This window comes from Eschscholzia californica, unplaced genomic scaffold, assembly GCF_041429995.1.
Source record: "Eschscholzia californica isolate CP2 unplaced genomic scaffold, dmEscCali1.0.p SCAF_6, whole genome shotgun sequence".
Classification (NCBI taxonomy): domain Eukaryota; kingdom Viridiplantae; phylum Streptophyta; class Magnoliopsida; order Ranunculales; family Papaveraceae; genus Eschscholzia; species Eschscholzia californica.
The window spans coordinates 10920407-10938429 of NW_028238483.1; the positions used below are offsets into that span (position 1 = coordinate 10920407).

The 18023-nt window shown below is 35.6% G+C and overlaps 2 protein-coding genes across 2 annotated transcripts; one reads left to right on the plus strand and one right to left on the minus strand.

The window, feature by feature from the left end:
- Nucleotides 1-2409: 2409 nt before the first annotated feature.
- LOC147531690 (mitochondrial outer membrane import complex protein METAXIN-like) lies at nucleotides 2410-7448 on the plus strand. Its single transcript, XM_086647718.1, has 6 exons — nucleotides 2410-2715; nucleotides 4658-4998; nucleotides 5196-5272; nucleotides 5394-5454; nucleotides 6464-6641; nucleotides 7030-7448. Exons 1-6 carry the CDS (start codon nucleotides 2559-2561, stop codon nucleotides 7206-7208), a joined length of 993 nt encoding a protein of 330 aa, XP_086503844.1. The 5' UTR covers nucleotides 2410-2558; the 3' UTR covers nucleotides 7209-7448.
- Nucleotides 7449-7672: 224 nt separating this feature from the next.
- LOC147531691 (uncharacterized) lies at nucleotides 7673-11691 on the minus strand. Its single transcript, XM_086647717.1, has 5 exons — nucleotides 11511-11691; nucleotides 10027-11193; nucleotides 9701-9915; nucleotides 9364-9590; nucleotides 7673-8700 (listed from the first exon to the last, which is right to left on the minus strand). The coding sequence occupies exons 2-5, from the start codon at nucleotides 11093-11095 to the stop codon at nucleotides 8010-8012; spliced, it is 2202 nt and encodes a 733-aa protein (XP_086503843.1). The 5' UTR covers nucleotides 11096-11193; nucleotides 11511-11691; the 3' UTR covers nucleotides 7673-8009.
- Between the last annotated feature and the right edge of the window lie 6332 nt (nucleotides 11692-18023).

Consider the following 18023-nt stretch of genomic DNA (forward strand, 5'->3'; position numbering starts at 1 on the left):
CATGGGGCTTTTACTTCTCATGTCCTTGGTTTGCTTCTCATGTGGTTTGATTTGATTTTGGGCTACAAATTTCTAGAGAGAGAAAGCTAGGGTTAGCTTTAATGGAGGTTGTGTTCTAAATGGAGAAGATGATGGTGGTCGCTATGGGGAACCCAAAAAATTGCTAAGGGGAGATCGGCTGCAACTAAAAACTCATATTTTCTGACGATCTTAGTCTCGAACCACATCGAAAAAGGGGGATTCTCTCATCATTTTCTTTCCATTTCTTATTCAATCACCATGTTTAGCTAACTTTCGTGTGTCGATTATATGAGATGAAATGTGATGAATTCGTGATTGTGTTTAATATGATTTGATGTTTTGATTATAAATTGATGTTCATTTATTTCGATTATCGTTTTGATCGTATTTTCATGTGTCTTGTCAAGCACTTCGCATAGTTAATAGACGAAATGAAGTATTCGATATCGATCGTAGTCTAAGTCATAATTTCATGTGTCTTGTCCTGCACTTCACATAGTTAAGCGACTAGACGACACTTTCGTTGACTCGGGATTAACCGATTATGACGTTTGTTTGACTAAGTATGATCTCCGGATATACGTAGTGCTTATAGACATCACCTTAGGAGTCGAACATCGATTATACTTTGAAACATTAAATCGGACTACACATAGTCGTAGATTTATCATTATGGATTCCCGGACTTCGATACCTATCTCACTTATTTATCTCCCGACTATTGTTGCCTCCCGACTCTTGTTTCCTTCGACTCTTCTCTCGAATCTCTCTCACCCATTTACATTAGATTATCTAGTTAGCTTTACTTGTTTTCTTCTTTTATTACTTATTCATACTAAAATCCTCCATTTATCCTTGTTCTTTTCTTTTTAGTCTAAGTTAGCTTTTAATATCTAGACCGAGGGATAAGACTCTTCGATATCCAAACTACCTTCCTATCCTTGGATCGATCCCGACTTTGCTGGATTACTACTTGATACCTCCGCTTAGGTGTGCAACCTTTTCGGGTGCATCAATATGCGTTAGAAAATTTCCACATTTTCAACAGACGAGGAGAAGGGATGATCTTTGAAGGCTAGATATGCTTTGTAGAAATGGGGAGCAAAATAATACTCTTTTCGCCCTAAAATGATGCTCTGGGCGCTTATTAAAAACACAAATAAATCAAACGGTTGATATTATTAAAATTGTCGTTTTTTCCTATTAAAATAATACTTTCAAATTTAGTATATAAAAGATTTGAAGGCTGAAATTAATGATCCAACAGTTCATTTGAAGGCTAATATTAATGGTAATTATAACTTTCATTATAATGGGAATGATCTACCAGTTGATTTGAAGGACACTAATTATAACGTTCATCATAATGGGAATGATCCAACGGTTGATTTGAAGGCTGATATTAATACTAATTATAACCCTCATTATAAAGGGAATGATCCAACCGTTGATATTAATGTTGATCCGGGACAGACGTCAGAATTTATCTCCAACGTTTGTCTCAATCAACAATTTTCAACCTGTTTTATGGAATAGATGTATGATAGTTCTATTTGATGAGTATATTGTAAATCATATACATTTTTTATTCACACAACCACATGAATCTCTATCAATCTCAACCCTCAATACTCTCTTGTACCAAAAGATCTAATGCATCATGAGGCACTAAAGGCATGAAGCTGATAATTTTTTTTAAAACGGTGTAGACTCTTCTCAAAATCGTTTTTATTTCTATAATCTCTTCTCAATTTTTTTAAAGGCAGGAAGCCGGTAATTCTTTTTAAAACGGTCTAGAATCTTCTCAAACTTGCTTCTATTTCTATAATCTCAACTTCCATTTATCGACGCATGGATTCTCAAAAACCAACATACTCCATCCATCCCAAATAAAGATTCCACTATTCCTTTTTTAGATTTCCAAAATTAAGAGTTTCATTCCTAATCTATCATATAAAATCTCTTACTTTTTCATGAATATTTTTCTTTAATATTTTTAATATATGGTGCATCAAATAAGCTAATTAAGACATTCGATACTTTGGGATCATTAGGAATAACACATGTATTTCTCTCCTTTAGGTTTCCCTCTGTGTCGCTCGAGCATGAAATCGAGTTCTCTCCCTCGTTAGTTTTCTCTCCCTTTCGTGAGTTTTCTCTCTCTCTCTAGTCTGTTTGAACAACAATGAGGGGAAGGACGTTCCCGAAATTAATTGCGAAGTCCTGGGACGAGAAGAGAAATACTGCCTATTTTCTTACGTGATTACCAGCTTGGTCCCGAGTGGCAGGCCACGTCTGGAATCGGGCCCAGGTCGGACTGCCACTCGGGCCAAGCAGCATTTCTCAACGACTGCACCCAAAAGCAAAACCCTTTCTTCCTCTCTTACATTTCTACACATTCACTCTCTCTCTCTCTCTCTCCATACATTGCTCTCTGTTCTTCCACTCAACGGTATTGATTAGAGTTCCGGCGAAGTTCTTGGGTTTCAAAATTTTCTTTTCCTCTTATAGAAAGAAATACGTGTTTTTCTATTGAGATGGATGAGGAAAATGATGAAAGGATTGTTCTTGTCGGAAGAAAAGCTTGTTTTGGTCTTCCAACAGCTTGTCCTTCATGTTTACCTGTTTATTTCTATCTCCGATTCGCCAACGTTTCTTTTGACCTTAGTTTCAATGTTATTCATCCGGATTCAGGTAATTTACTTTCTCTCACATTGTTAATTTCTATTCAGTATTTCTAATTTGATATCTCACTTACTGGGGATTGTGAGTTTATTGATTTAAATAAAGTAGAGTGACAAAATATAGGTAACATTTCTAGAGTTAAAATCCAATAAAGAGAAAGTAATTTGATATTGTGAGAATAGTCCCACATTGGGAATGGGCACTCCCAGGAATATAATGTTTAGGTCCTCTTCATTCATTGCCAATTGGTTTTGAGTTGGATGTCCACAAACTTAACAGACGTCGGTATGATGAAGTTTGGTTGCCAACCAAAGTTTCTGAGAAAATCGCCCATTGCTCAAAATGAAACACAAACTTGTCCCTAAAACTTCTCAAAATATATTCCATAAGAAACAAACAACCTATATATCTAATCAAGAGGAAACTGGAAGCGGCAAATGTCTTTGCCATTTATGTCGGATGTCCATACCCATAGTTATCGCTTCCGACTGTGTAATAGGCTCTGCGCCTGATCCTTAATTTCTGTGTATTGCTTGTTGTTTGGTGGTTTATATGCTAGGAAAAGCTTTGATGGAATTTAGTGAAAACCATAGTAATGGGAAGAAACCAGGAAATTGTGTGTATGTTTTGGGAATTTAGGACAACTTGTTTTTGCTAGGTAGGTTCTAAAACGCCAAATAGTCAATAATATGGAACTAAGTTAATTAAGATTTGAATATAAAATATACATGTACCAGAAGTAGGATCCAAGTTGACTCTTAAGTGTTGCAATTAGTGGTGTCAGTCAGCCCGTGTTGGCTCGCAGGGCACGCTAATACGACCCGAATGCTAGCCAGACAGGAACGCCACGGACTTGTCCGTGCCGTGTCATTCCGGCAAGGGACGTGCTGTCAGGCCCGTGTCGGAGAATTCCGCCACTTAGGTCTGGTACAACACACCTGGCACGGCAGCTGTTCCGTGCCAAACACAGGCACATCCATCGGTCCATACAATTAAAAAAACGCTTCATTTTTTATGTCTGGGCCATGGAGGATTTGGCACGCCAAGGCCACGGATTCGGTGTGGGCCGTGCCTGGTTCCAATTTTCGGAACCCCCACCACGGCACGACTTGCACCACTAGTTGCAATAACAGGAAAATTGACAATAAAATAACATATTTCAGCTAAGAGTGGGCTCTTTTTTTGGGGACAGAGTTGCTTCTCATTCAGTAAGTTAGAGGGTGAGAGGGATTAAGGCTTCCCCAAAGTCTTCTGTTAGTAGTACATCTGTATGAGAAGCCATGAAATCATGAAATAATAGATGAACCATCGAAGACAATTTGGAGCAAGAATGCAAGATTTGGAATCATCAGATCATCTTTTCATGTACTGTCCCACAACAATGCATCTTTGGGATTACTTTATCGGATCATTGACAACGAGCTGGTGCAGAGCAAGAACCATCGAAGACAATTTGGAGCAATGGGAAGGGTTGCATAAGAAGAAGCACAGGCAGATTTGAGATATGGTTTCACTAGCCACCGTATGGTCCATATGGAAGGACAGAAACAGCAAGATGTTCAAGCAAGAAAACCTATCCACGCAAGTGGCAGTGGAGGATGTCAAAGGGACTCTATACTTATGGTCGAGAAATACTCAAAAGGAGAACGCATTGTCTTTATATCTTATCATGATTTCGTCCATAATTGGGAGGCTTGGACAGAGTAAAATTTAGAAATGTATCTTTAATCCTATGTTAGTGTAATCTTTGTCCTCATTCTTTTAATAAAACATTCATTCAAAGTGTTAAAAAAAATGAAATAATAAATGAACTAGGAGCCCCATTTATTTGTTAAGGTTTCACTGGGACAACTTTTCCGGAATCACGTGCATTTTCTTTGGCAGCACATGAAACAGTTGCTAACTTGTGTTTATCATCACGTTATACTGATATATTGATTAATAACGTTAGATGAAATACCTTATGTCGAGTGCGGAGATTATGTGGCCTACAACAATGAGAATGATGGGACTATTGAGAGTCTAAAAGACGATGGTATCGTTGATTTAGACGCGGGACTTCCTTATCATACAATTCCAGAATGGTTGTCGATGAAGGCGATGATTAGCTCATGGCTTGCAGACGCTATCATGTACGAGCTGTGGGTAGGACAAGACAGAAGTTCCACAAATACAATATATTTCTCTGATCTTCCATGGCCAATTGGAAAGATTCTCTACTTCAAGCAAACTCATGCAGCAAAGAAGATGCTTGGGATAACAACAGTCAATGCTGAAAGAAGAGAAACTGAGGTCCGAATCAATCCATTACTGTTTTATTGTTAATGTGCTCCTACTTCTTGTTGTTCTTGCACCCCACCACCACCACACTGCATGTTCCAATATGTCTATCTTTTACTTCGCTGCTATATTTTCGAAAGATTACGTGTTTATGGGGTAAAAGCTGTTAAACTTTTTGAGAAAGACTTCAAAAATGTATTTGTGGACAGATCTATAAGAGGGCAACCCTTGCATATGAAGCTATATCCACAAAGTTGGGGGAGCAAATCTTTTTTATTGATGGCAGGTGAGGATAATGCTCTCAAATTGGATTCTTTTCCTACTATCTAAAGCGATAGGCAGTTATTCTCGCAAGTCGCAACTAATAACAACTTAATAATATGTCGCTGGTGTTTCTTTGCATACAGGCCCACAAGTTTGGACGCGTATTTCCTTGGGCATGCGCTATTTACCCTTCAAGCTTTGCCGGTCAGTTATATTTTTATCTTGATGACCATATCATGGTTGTGGAATCGGACTGTTTGCAGTTTACAAACCGTTCACATGTGCAATAGAAGTGTATCTGATTTGGATTGCTTACTAATATGGATCTCTAAACCGACTAGTTTTGCTCAATTTTTGCAGTCGGAAATCAGTTTGTAAGTTGGGTATTTTGTACAACTGTTTTTTCACCCAAGTGGGAAACTGATTGCTGCCTAGTGTTGGTTCTTGTCTCACATGTTATTGTGCCTGTAGTCATTTTATAAACTTCCTGGTTTTAATTATCTTACAAAAAAAAGGAAAAACTAACACGATCCCTTTCCCCTTAAAAGATAATTATTCTGACACGGTGTACGTTCTTACGCCACAGCTGAATGAGTATTTGTGCCTTTCTCATGCCGTATTTCTATTATTTAACTTTCTCAATCTGCATGCTGCAGTAGCACGTGATATTAGAAATCTACTGATAATATTGAAATCATTTCATTATATTATATAGGTTTAAGTGAAAATGCATGGAATAACTCACTAGGATATTGCTTGAATTACTCATTTTTTATGTGAAGTTGCCACACTCCTGCTGGACTCCAGTTACCCTGTGTCGGAAACCTTGCACATCTTTACCAAGTTTTGTTAGAAAATTAGTGGAACTCTCATGTAGCAAACATTTGAGTTCTTGATATTTGTGATGGTAAAATCCATAACACATTTGATATAGGCCAAATTTGTTGAGGGTGGTTAAAGCCAAATTTGTCAGTTTCTCAATATCTGAAGGTAGAGGGAATGCTGAATCCCCAGCTTCCACATGCTCCTTTTCACAAAACAACTTTTTTATGCACTTTGACCTTTTCAGCAAAATATTTCTGTCATTGTAGAATGAACAGTTTCACAGTTCCTGTCCTAATAAACTTCAATTGTTCAAGAAATATATCTGTAGAATATACACATATTCTTGAAGTGTTTTTTATGTCTCTTCTACATGTTTGTATTTTTATAGGAAACCTCTTTGTTGCGAAGAAAGCTATTGGAGCACAGCAATCTCGTGAAGTACTGCGAAAATCTTAAAGTTAGGTTTTTGGAAGCAGGCGCACCTTCTTCTACGTCCCTGCCAAAGTCCCCTTTTGAGCGATCACAATCCTCATCGACACCAAGAAGAGGAACCCAGACAAATTGGAGTAAGTATCTTGTTTCCTCTTGAACTGTAATATCTTTTTATTCCGTTAATTAAAATTATGTAATTAGTTGTTCAGGTGATTACTATCACTGGGCTCACCAAGTTCATCAGGTAAAACCCACAAAAGTGAGAGAGATGTCCAAATTCCAATAGGCTTCTCCATTTCAAAATAATAATCATTATGTTTACTTGGGAACTGGAAAGGTTTGGATTCTCCAAATTAGAGGAGCGCTCTTCTGCGGGCATCAAATTCCTTGTATTTTTTTCAATATTCCTGTTTCAAGGACTTGTTTAACGATCTTTTGAAATATTGGGACTTGTGTTCAAAAGATGATTTGCATCTCCTGAATGTTGTTTTCTTACCGTGAGTATGTTTTCATTTTCCCTAGGTTCAAAACCCAAAAGTAAGCCCAAGAAGGAAAAAACAGAAGAAGAGAAAACCTTCCGGAGAAGAGCGAAATACTTCCTTGCTACTCAGCTGATTGGGGTTCTTGTTTTCCTCTCTCTGTTTGGTTCTGATGGTGGTGCCAATGTCGATGATGATGATGATTTGGATTACGAAGGCTAAGAGTGTAACTTAACCAAGTGAGTTTCGCGATAACTTAATAGAATACTTCTCATTACAAATAAAGAGTAGTCACCATTCTAAGTTTCTATTCCAGATTCTTTTTGTACTGTTACCCTACCTGGTTCAAGTTTCAAATTTTGGAATATTCGTTCACATCCAGTTGGGTGAATAGTTGGAAATATTACTTCAGCAACACCAAAATTATGATGCTTGTGTGAATGAAGTAAACCGGTTGACTTCTATTTTTTGTTAATGAGCCATAACTAACCCTTGGATCATTGTTCTTCTGTGCTTCACAGCCGAGGGTAAAGTTTTTAGACATTCCAGAATGTCCGCCGACGAGATTACACTCGATATGACCGTGGAGAGGTGCACTTGGTCGATTACTAAGTCGCTCCGATTCCCCCTCAACTACTTATGTTTATTTGTCGTAAAAGAAAACAAAACCATACAAGATAAAAGAATGAGAAACAGGTTTTTCTTACTCTTTCAGTAGCACCAAACTGATACTAAACAGCCGAAAAATAATTCTAAGTAAAAAAGAGTCACAGTAAAGTACACGAAAAAAATCTTTGAAGTGCAAAATGGTATCGGTGAGATACCATCATGGCAAAGTCACTCTTGCGCAAATTTCCTAATACGATTTTTGATACGGCTTTCCCATTGCAATTTCCCAGTTGCCATCCTATTCCGAATTTGGGAAAATACGCAGAAAACCAATACTCTAATCTCATAAAATTAGAGTGAACTTAATTTCATTTCCTTTGATAATTTAGTCTGTTAAATTTTTACCCTTTAACCCTAAACCTCGACCTGCATTTGACTGACTTTCTCCCATTGTTTAACAAGATCACCGTACCCATTCGCGGAGTCAATAGCAAACTGTGACAAAGAGCTAATAGCAGCAGACATACCAGCACATAAAACTTTACTAGCAACCTCTGCTGTTTTTTCTCCAGTTATTTCCTCTTCAATTTCCTTTTGTACTTCAACGATTTCCGCGTTTTTGCAAGAATCCGCTGGAAAACCAGCACTCCCGACCCGTTTTGATCCTACTGGTGTACTTTTCGAATCCTCTGTTAGTTGTTGTTGTATGTATAATGAGCTCATTCCTGCTACAAAGAAATCCATTCCACTTACCACAGGGAGTTCACTTGTATTGTCGAGAAATCTAGACCATTGATTGCATATTCCATACAATGGCGGTTCACCATTTGAATCACTTTGGTAGAAAGGTAATTTCGATGTAGTAGTATTGCACTGGATACATCGAAGTAGCCACCCAGTTAAGGCATGAACATAAGATCGTTGAGAAGCCATCCATGACTCAAAACAAGCTCTCCAATTCCGAAGATCTGTTTCAAGATTTAGTGCCGATTGAGCAAGCAACTTTTGTTCAGTTGGTGAACTGGCTAACAATAACTTGGCTTCGTCTATGGTTCGGTTTTGTGCTTGATGACATTCCGCCATCACTTTCCACATCCTTGCTAACCTGTCAGTTGTTCAAGAAGTAGGTTGCCATAAGATGGATTCTAAATTTTAATCAAAATATACAATATTGGTTTTATAGTACAAGTTGCTATTTCAAGAACTTGTTTGATGTAACTAGATTTAAGAGGCATGCCATCCTTCGCCACATTTCCAATCAAGTCTAAAAATCAAAACAATGGGATTTAGTGATATGACATAATGTGCTTATGCACTTCTTCTTACATTACTCAGGATGACCTAGACTAATGTGGCTCATGTCTTACATTTCTTGCCCTTTTGAGTAAATTTGGAGCCTAGGCAGGTCAGGAATAGAAGCCTGGGGTAGTCTAGGACTCTAGGGCAGGCACGTACAAAGATAACCCCAGTACCCTGTGGAACTGGGGTGTACTTGGGGACTGCGTTCGAGTTTTACGCAGAGTATTCCTCGATCCATTGAATGGCACAATATATACTTTTGAGTTATTGATACTATAAGAGAACATTAATAGAAGTATGTGGTAGCAAGAGCCCTCATCAGCTTCTGAGTAAGACAAGACGGAGGCTGAGGAAAAGAAGCATTTCTCATAGTACTTGGATGGTGCCTAGATCAGGAACAATGTGGCTGGCATTAGGAGAATGTTAGATCATATAGGTAGTTGTGAAAGTAGATAGATTGAGAACATACCCTTGTACAAATTCCAAAACCTGTGATTGTAACTCTTCTTCCCTTAGAACTTCAATCCTTTTCGATATTGCTTGTACTGAATGTATCGAAACCTTGATTTGGGTATGAAGATCTCTTATGGCAGCTTTCAATTTATTAACTACGGAAGTGTGTTCTTCTCCCTTTATACGATGGTTTCTTAGTTGCTTAATTTTCTTCTCGTATGCCATTCGCAAACGTGCTCCAGACTGTTCGGCGAGCAATTACACAATATTGAAAAGTTCAAACAGATTGATCTTCTCCATGTATATATAGTTATTGTTCTGTTTAATGAACAAGAAAAAAAATTAATATATACCTTGACTTCACCATAGAGCTTCTTCTCCCAAGCATATAATCTATCCAATGTTGATTGATGACTATCTGAAAATGTAGAAGATTCTTCAGAGATTTCACTACGAGTATCATAATTGTCGTCCTTTGAGCTTGAAGAAGTATAAAAGAACCTTGAAGATGAAGAATGAGACGGGGAGGCTGAACGAATCAAAGCAACCGGATTCAACATGTCTATAGCTACATTCACAGAAATAGATATAAGAATAGATCTGAAAAACACCTTGAAAAGAGTTCAAACATTTAATTCTCCATTATTATGATAACTGACTAGAAATTTGGAAGGTTTACCTGAAAGTTCATTAGAGGTCGGAGTAAACTGAACTTTGCTAGCTTCCATCATCGTTGAGAGCTTAGTTGCTGAATCGCAAACTAACATGAATTGAGTTTCAATATCTTTCATGACCTCTGCCATATTAGTAGGTATTCTATTCACGTAAACAGTAAAATCCGGTGTTTCTTCATTTTCGGGGTCAGCCACTATAGTTTGTGTATTTGTAACTTCAGTTTCTACTTCATTTTGTGCTTCCGCAACTTCAACACTCTCGGTTTCATGGGATTTTAGTCCTAGTTCCTGAGCAGTCTCAGTTTCAACATGATCTTCTGTAATAACATCACCAGGATCAATCTTAGTTTCATCTCCTGAAATTTCTACCTTATCTTCTTCTACTTCTTTATGCTCTCGTTTTTCTTCTTTTAAGTCTGAAATGACGTCTTCTTCATTTACTTGCTTAAGATCTTTGTTCTCATCATTTACTACTGAATGATCGATACTGTCTCTTGTTAGATACCCATATGTGTCTAATGATGTAAATGGATTCCAAAAGTCCCATTCAGAACTTTGAGTAGAGGGAGGAGAAAAACTACGCCTTTTATTGGGAACAAAAGAGTGAAATGAAGATGTATTTATAGATGAGGGTTCAATCTCAAAGATCTCATCGACTCCGAAATTATGAATTGGAGGATAAGATTCGACTCTCATTGTTTCTGGCGATCGAGGAGGCCTTTCTTCTACAAGGATAGATGAATTTCCACCTGATCTAAGACAATTAACCTTCAAAGTTGAGTGAGTTATAGTTTGACTTTCAGCTTTCGAGAAGGATTTCAAAGGCAATGAGATAATACTAAAACTCGATTTCTTCGTGGGTGTCAAATAAGAACCCAAGAAGACTTCACGAGGATCCTGTTCTTCAACATAATTACGGAGGGAAGCTGAAACCCGTCTTAAGGACTCAATATAAGCATTATGGCAAGAAGCAAGTCGAGTTCTCTGTTCGACAGCTTGTCGTATAAATGTTTTCCTATCTTTACAAAGTTGAACAGCTTCTTCATTATCTAACTTCGAATTTGAACAACCCATCTCTATTATTTCTTTTGCTCTATGCGATTTACAAAGTCTTTAGGCTTGAATCTGAATCGAAATCACGGTATTGTGAAACTGTTCACCAGAATAAAGCTCTGCAGTTTCAGAAGATTTAGACAATGAAGGATCCATTCATGGAAGAGGAAAAACACAAATGAAACAAAAACCAAGAATTAAAGTAATGAGGATTCTTCTGATTTTTCAATGAAATTCCCTACAGAAATCCAAATGAACCCTAAACTTAAAACCTAAACTCAAAACAAATATAGATAGAACTGAAATGGGCTCTATATATGAATACCAAAAAAAAATCAGTTTTCAAACTCAGATCTTTTGAGATGGAAAGACCCAATCTTGTAATGCAAAAGAACCAAAACCCTAGAATCAATTAGACTGAAAAAAAAATACTAACCTGATTGTGCTAGGCAAGGAGAAGATTGAGAGAGAGAGAGAGATGGGTTCTTATGAAGAAACTCAACGGTCAAAATCTCAAGAGGTAGAGAAAAAAAATATAGTACTCATTTCAAATAGGAGCCAAAAATAGTGATGAAAGAGGGAACGTCTCGAAAAAGAATCACCCTCGTCCTTTGCTCAAATTTACTCAATGCCACTGCACGTGCTAATGCTCTGTTTTGGCCCACAACTTGTCACCAACTCACCGTTTTGGCTCCCATAAGTATCCCGCAGTTCGATTTGACCCCCAATGACCAATTTTTTCCAGAATTATCCTTGGGGGCCAAATTGGAATTAATTCCAAAACTTTTTAAAAAACATCAACCCCACCTCATCTCTCTATTTCTCATCCGCCTCACCTCCTCTCTCCTCCATTTGATCTCTTCTTCTCCAACTTACCTCCGCCAGAAGTCGCCGACCGGCATAATTCCGACCGGCGACCTCAACTTAAAAAAAATTCTTCATTTTCTTCCTTTCTCTCTCTTGTTCTTCTTCTTCCTTCTTCTCTTCTCCATATATTTTCTCTCTCTTCTTTTTCCTTCCTCTCTTATCTTTATCCTTTCTCTCTCTAAACACTCCGGCGAAGGGAACCCCTTCGCTGGAGGTTTTGTTCGCCATCTCTTTAAGGTCTGGCGAACCAGATCTCACCAGACCTTCGAAGGTCATCAACAGACCTTCGAAGGTCTGAACCAGACCTCCGACGAAGGGGTTCCCCTTCGCGGGAGTGTTTAAAGAGAGAAAGGAGAGAAAGAAAGAAGAAAAAGAAGAAGAGAGAGAAGGAAGAAGAAGAAGAAGAGAGAGAAGGAAGAAGAAGAAGAAGAAGAAGAAGAGAGAGAGAAAGGAAGAAGAAGAAGAACAACAAGAAAGAAAAGAAGAAGAAATTTTTTTTAAAGGTGAGGTCGCCGGCTGAAATTTTGCCGGCCCCCGCCGGAGGTGAAGTGGAGAAGAATAGATGAGATAGAGGAAAGAGGAGGTAAGGTGAATAAGAAACAGAGAAAGGAGGTGGCGTTTATGTTTTTAAAATTTTTTTTGGAATTAATTCCATTTTGGCCCCCAAGAATAGTTTCAGAAAAAATTTAGTCCTTCAAGGCCAAATCGAACTGTCGGACACTTGTGGGGGCCAAAACTGAGAGTTGATCACAAATTGGAGGCCAAAACAGAATTAACTCTTTTTTTTTTTTGTTGCTAGAACCCCAATGTTATAACTTCAACTTTGATGCACACAACTAGGCCAAGGGGACAAAACCTGACCTTTTGGACACTGTTATTCGTTAAGAACATTTGAAATATTGTCAGATATCTGTGTTATTCGTTTGAGATATTTTGAATGTCCCAAAATTTTTATATGGTTTATTTGAGACATCTGAAATGCCTTCTTATGTTTCTGTTACTCGTTTGAAACATTTCAAATGTCCTTTAATACCTCTTTTTTTCATTTGGGACACCAAAATATAGATATTTCACGACATTTTGGTTTCATGTGGTGAACATATTTTAGTGTAAATTTGGAGAGCTTTTGGAGAGCGTGTTTTTGAAAATACCAGAATTGAGAAAAAGGTTCTAATAGCATCTCCTTAGTAGGATATTAATTCTTGTTAGAGAAAAAATAAGTTTCTTTTTTGTTGAAAGAGAGAAAAATAAGTTGCAAGTCCTATTTTATTTTTTTCTCCAAAAAAAATTGTGAAAGTGACAACCAACTTTATTTAAACCTTAAATTACCTTTTGCTCTCTTTCTCCAACGTACCGTGTCTATTGATATCTCTCTTTCTCTATCCAGTGTATCTCTCGCTCCCTTCTCTCTATGTTCTTCTTCCAATTGTTATTTTTCTCTCCAAAAATGACGAAGATGTTAATGGTAAACAATAGTTATTTTTTCTTCTAAGTTTTTCCTCGTTTGTGGAAGAAACTAACAAGGAATTTAAGGACTGAGAATCTCATGTTGTTTTAATTGAGAAGAAATCATTATGTTTTTTTAACGGGTGAAGAAATCAGATATGTTTTTTTTAATATGGTGACGGAATTAGATCTGGTGAAAAAATCACATATCATTTTATTGAACATTCGAAAAAGATCTACAACTTTATCGAAGATTTGAACACGTTGAAGGTTCGTACAAGAACTTGAATATTCAAACAAGATCTGGATGTTTCTCTCTAACAATGGACGAAGAGAATTTGAGAAATGTGAAGTACATACGGAATATTTCATATTATATATAAAAAAAAATATGCATAGTACTAAAATAAATTGCAAAAAATAAAATTTAGAGTATGTAAAGTACATTCATGAATGTCCTATACATTTTTATATGTCCAATGCATTTAAGAGTTTTATTAGAATTATCCTTTACACTTGATTATCAAGTACATTAAAAATGGTCGATATAATATAAAAATGCACCGTAAATTAGAGTATGTACAATATATTTGTAAGTGTCCAATACATTTTCATTAATTTTGTACATTTTGAGGAAGGGAAATTATTTAGACAACGAAAGTGTGATTGGAAAAAAATCTAGAATAATTGAGATATGAGAGATGAAAAAATTGAGAAAGAGAAAATAGAAATTGGAGAGAGAAGGTAGAAATTGAAGAAAGAAAAAAATCTTAAGCAATTGAGATGGGAGAGAGAAAAATATTCTTGGAGAGTCAACTAGAAAGTTGAAAGTAGAAACTAGAGAAAAGGTAGAAATGAGAGAGAGAAAACATTAGAAATATAATTTTAGAGATCAGAGAAAGTGTGTCCATTTCAATTGGGAAAAAGAAAACACAAAAGAACGAGAAAAAAAATCATGTGCCATTTTTCTAGTGGATTATACGTCTGTGAGTTTCGAAAAAACAACTTCCACACATCACTTTTCTGATTTGAACGGGATTTTCTGCTAGAATGACGGTGCAAGAGTTAGAGCATAACCAAACTAGGATAACCATTTAGTTCGAAGATGAAACAGTTAGACCATAACTAGGCTACGAAAAGGCCCGCTAGTTTGATGATGGGACAGTCAGGCCATAACCAGACCTTGAAAAAGCCTTATTAGTCCGACGATGGAACAATCAAATTGTGACCAGGAATCGAGAAAAACCCTGTTAGCTTAGCATGGAAAGTGTTTTCAGCTAAACAAGCAACAAGTGCTAAAAGACCTGCTTTTTCAAGGACGAATAAAGTCCTTTTGTCGGGCGCCAACATGCCTGTCAAAACAAGCCCCCAACCGTGAGATATTACGAATGTAAAGGTGACAATGAAAGTTGCTCCTCCCGACCGTGTCAACCGTATCTTATGATTTCCAAATGTTATTAATAATGGTCGCCATTATATGGACAATTTTTTTTATATGAATCAAAATTATCGGCCCGATGCAAGTCATACATAGTTGACTTCTACTTAATTGAAGGACACAACTACAACTACTCAAACATTAAAATAAGGATTAAAAAGTAAATGTACTAGATTAAAAATAAATCCATTAGATTTATATAAACACATCTTGCAATATTAATTAAGACCAACCTTAAACGTTTAATGAAAGAGAATCTAAGTTCTAACCTCCCATCTCGCTAACTATTTTATTTTAAAGCCCTTAACGACGGAAGGAAAAAGCACAATGAAGGAGGATAAACAACCCCTTCCTCCAATTTTGTAGTATTCTGGTGTCTGTGGCCCAGATTCCGTGACAACCTCTCTTCTAACTGGTTAATTATTCGTGGCATTTTCACAAAACATGAACAAGTCAATGTTGTCTACTAGTTAAGAGCAACAAATCACTCGGTTTCTAGGGTTCCAATCCCTATATTTAAGCTCAGATCTTTCTCCGAAGTCCAAGATGGTTCGAACTACTTGACAAAAGTACAAGTATATTGATGAAGAAAAACCTAGAATTTTGAAGTTTTAGGTTTGAATAAGAAATTATCCCCCCCCCCCTTCCATCTCTCTTTCTTTCCCTCTTTCTCTTTGTGAATGGTTGTCAATTATGGTGCCTTCGATTTGTTCGATTTTTCCATTTTCCATATTGTTCTCTCTCTATATAATTAGCAACTAGTAGAAAAGAAGAAGAAACAAATTTAAAATTTATGGAAGGGCCTTATACAAAAGGGATGGACTTATCTTTAAAATAGCCTATATGGTATCAGTTAAAATGTAGTATAATTTGTGGCTCCTATAGATTTTCAATGTTTTGTACTGTCTCCTTAATATTTTGTGTATACATGATTTTTATTTGTCTAGGTTACAACTCTATTACAAATGAAATTACAGACAAAAAAGTACCAACAATTAGAAAGCATCGCACTATTATAGAAGAAATTACTAGCAGATTATGATGAAGAGAATGAGAAAAGAAATAGTGAAATAAAACTACCTCATGCAAAAATAAAAAGCAACATAGGGAGGAAGACAAGAGACCATGGAGGATAAGATGAAGTCATCACTTGGCTTGATCGAAACGTCACAGTGGTGAAGATCTTCATTGGCATACTCTTAAGTAGTGCAAAATGTTACTCCATATCCTACTTTATCTCAAGGGGCGAGGGCTAGGTACAAGACAAGAAACTAGGAGATACACCTAGAGTCGCGGCTGAGAATCTAGAGGTCTAGTGCCAAATTTTAGTTGAGCCCTTGTATATTCATATGTAAATAATGTCTTTTTCTAAGCATAATAACGAATAAATTCAAAATAATTTGGCTATAAAAGATAGGATTTTTTAGTTTAAGGTCCAAAAATAGAGGGGGTAATTAGTCATATATCCACTCCTAAATGAATAAATAATATAAAAGCAAAATAAACAGAAAATATAAATAATTCCAAAAATTTACTATTTAGTGGGGCCCATGCATCAAGCCATTTATTTCCTCCCATTCTTACCCGTTCATAGATATATATTTAACCATTGGTAAACCAAAAGTTTCTAATGGTTGAGTTAGTACATTTATTCTTCCCATAAATTTCAAGAGAAATATTTATGGTGGATATTTATTGTCAATATTTATTTCTAAAACTTATATTTGTCTAAAGTAACCTACCAAAACAATCATGATTTACCTAAGATGAGTTTCTCTCTCTAACTTTTAAGTTCTTCGAACTTAAAGAAATTGTGAATTTTTTATTGCCTTTTTATCTCTACCTCGATATTTCCATCTCTAAACATATTTTTCCTTGGAAACCATTAAGAAAATTGTATATATGTCGATTAAACTTAGAATCTTGTTAAAAATTATTTTATTATAACAACAAACTTAAAGTGAACACTTTTTCGTACACAGTGAATTTTGAAATCTCTATCACTGTAATCTTGTTCTCATAAAAAATATAAACTGAATTTGTTTTTGCTACATTTTTACTAGCATTTTCTTGATTCTATTAGCATCTGTTATGAATATGTTAGAAGTAGGTTAATAGTCATTTTACTATTTTGCTAGCATCTTATTGATTCTAACAACATTCTTATATATTACAAAATTTTCCAATTTTTTCTAGCATTTTATTTATTTTAAAAATTCAATAATATACTTACAAAAAAAATTCTTCTGAAATTATGATTGTATTTCTCTTGCATCTTATTGATTCTAACAACATTCTCAAAAAATTATTTAAGAAGAAGGATAATTATATTTCTCTAGCATCTTATTGATTCTAACAAAATTTGTCTGAAATTATAATATGTTAACCAAATTTTTAATATTTCTCTACCATTTCACTGATTCTCCTGAACATGTCTTCAATTATGTTTCTCTAACATTTCATTGATTCTCCTACAATACTTATATTTCTCTAGCATCTTATTTATTTTGACACAATTCTCCTAAAATTATATTATGTTAACCAAATCTGTATAAAAAAAGGTATAACTAAAAGTTTGGTCATTACGATAAACGGAAAAGAAAACTTTTGTTGTGGAAGGAAATTTCTTTTTTGAGGAAATAATTTAGTGAATTTTTAATTTCGGTTATTTTGTTTTCAACTTAGGATAGGTTAGGTAGTAAAAAAAAATCAAAGGTTAGACATGTAATTTACTCTAAGTGGATTTAGTTTCTATTTCAGATTATCTTTGGGCTCTAGACCCATTGATCATTCGATTTTGGATTTAAAACCCATCCTCCCTAAAAGATACTAAATCGTTTATTAGTAAAATCACAATGATTAATAAATTAAATTAAGTTAAACATACGTCTTGATCAATATCTAGTAATTGAATAATTAAAAAGAATTCAGAATTGTAAAATAAAAAAGTGTTGATTAATATATTATAAATCGATCGACTAACTAATTAAACATAATAATTATTTGATCGATCGAAGAGAAAAGATTATTATAAAGGAGAAAAAAAAATCTAATGTCACACTAAAATCTACAAAAGACAAAAAAAAATCTAAAGAAAGAATTGAGTAATTTTTTTTCAGTTTTGTAATGGTTGTGTGGAAATCTGTATGTTGAAAAAGATTACTGAGTCTTAAAATTAGACAAAAATTATTTCTATAT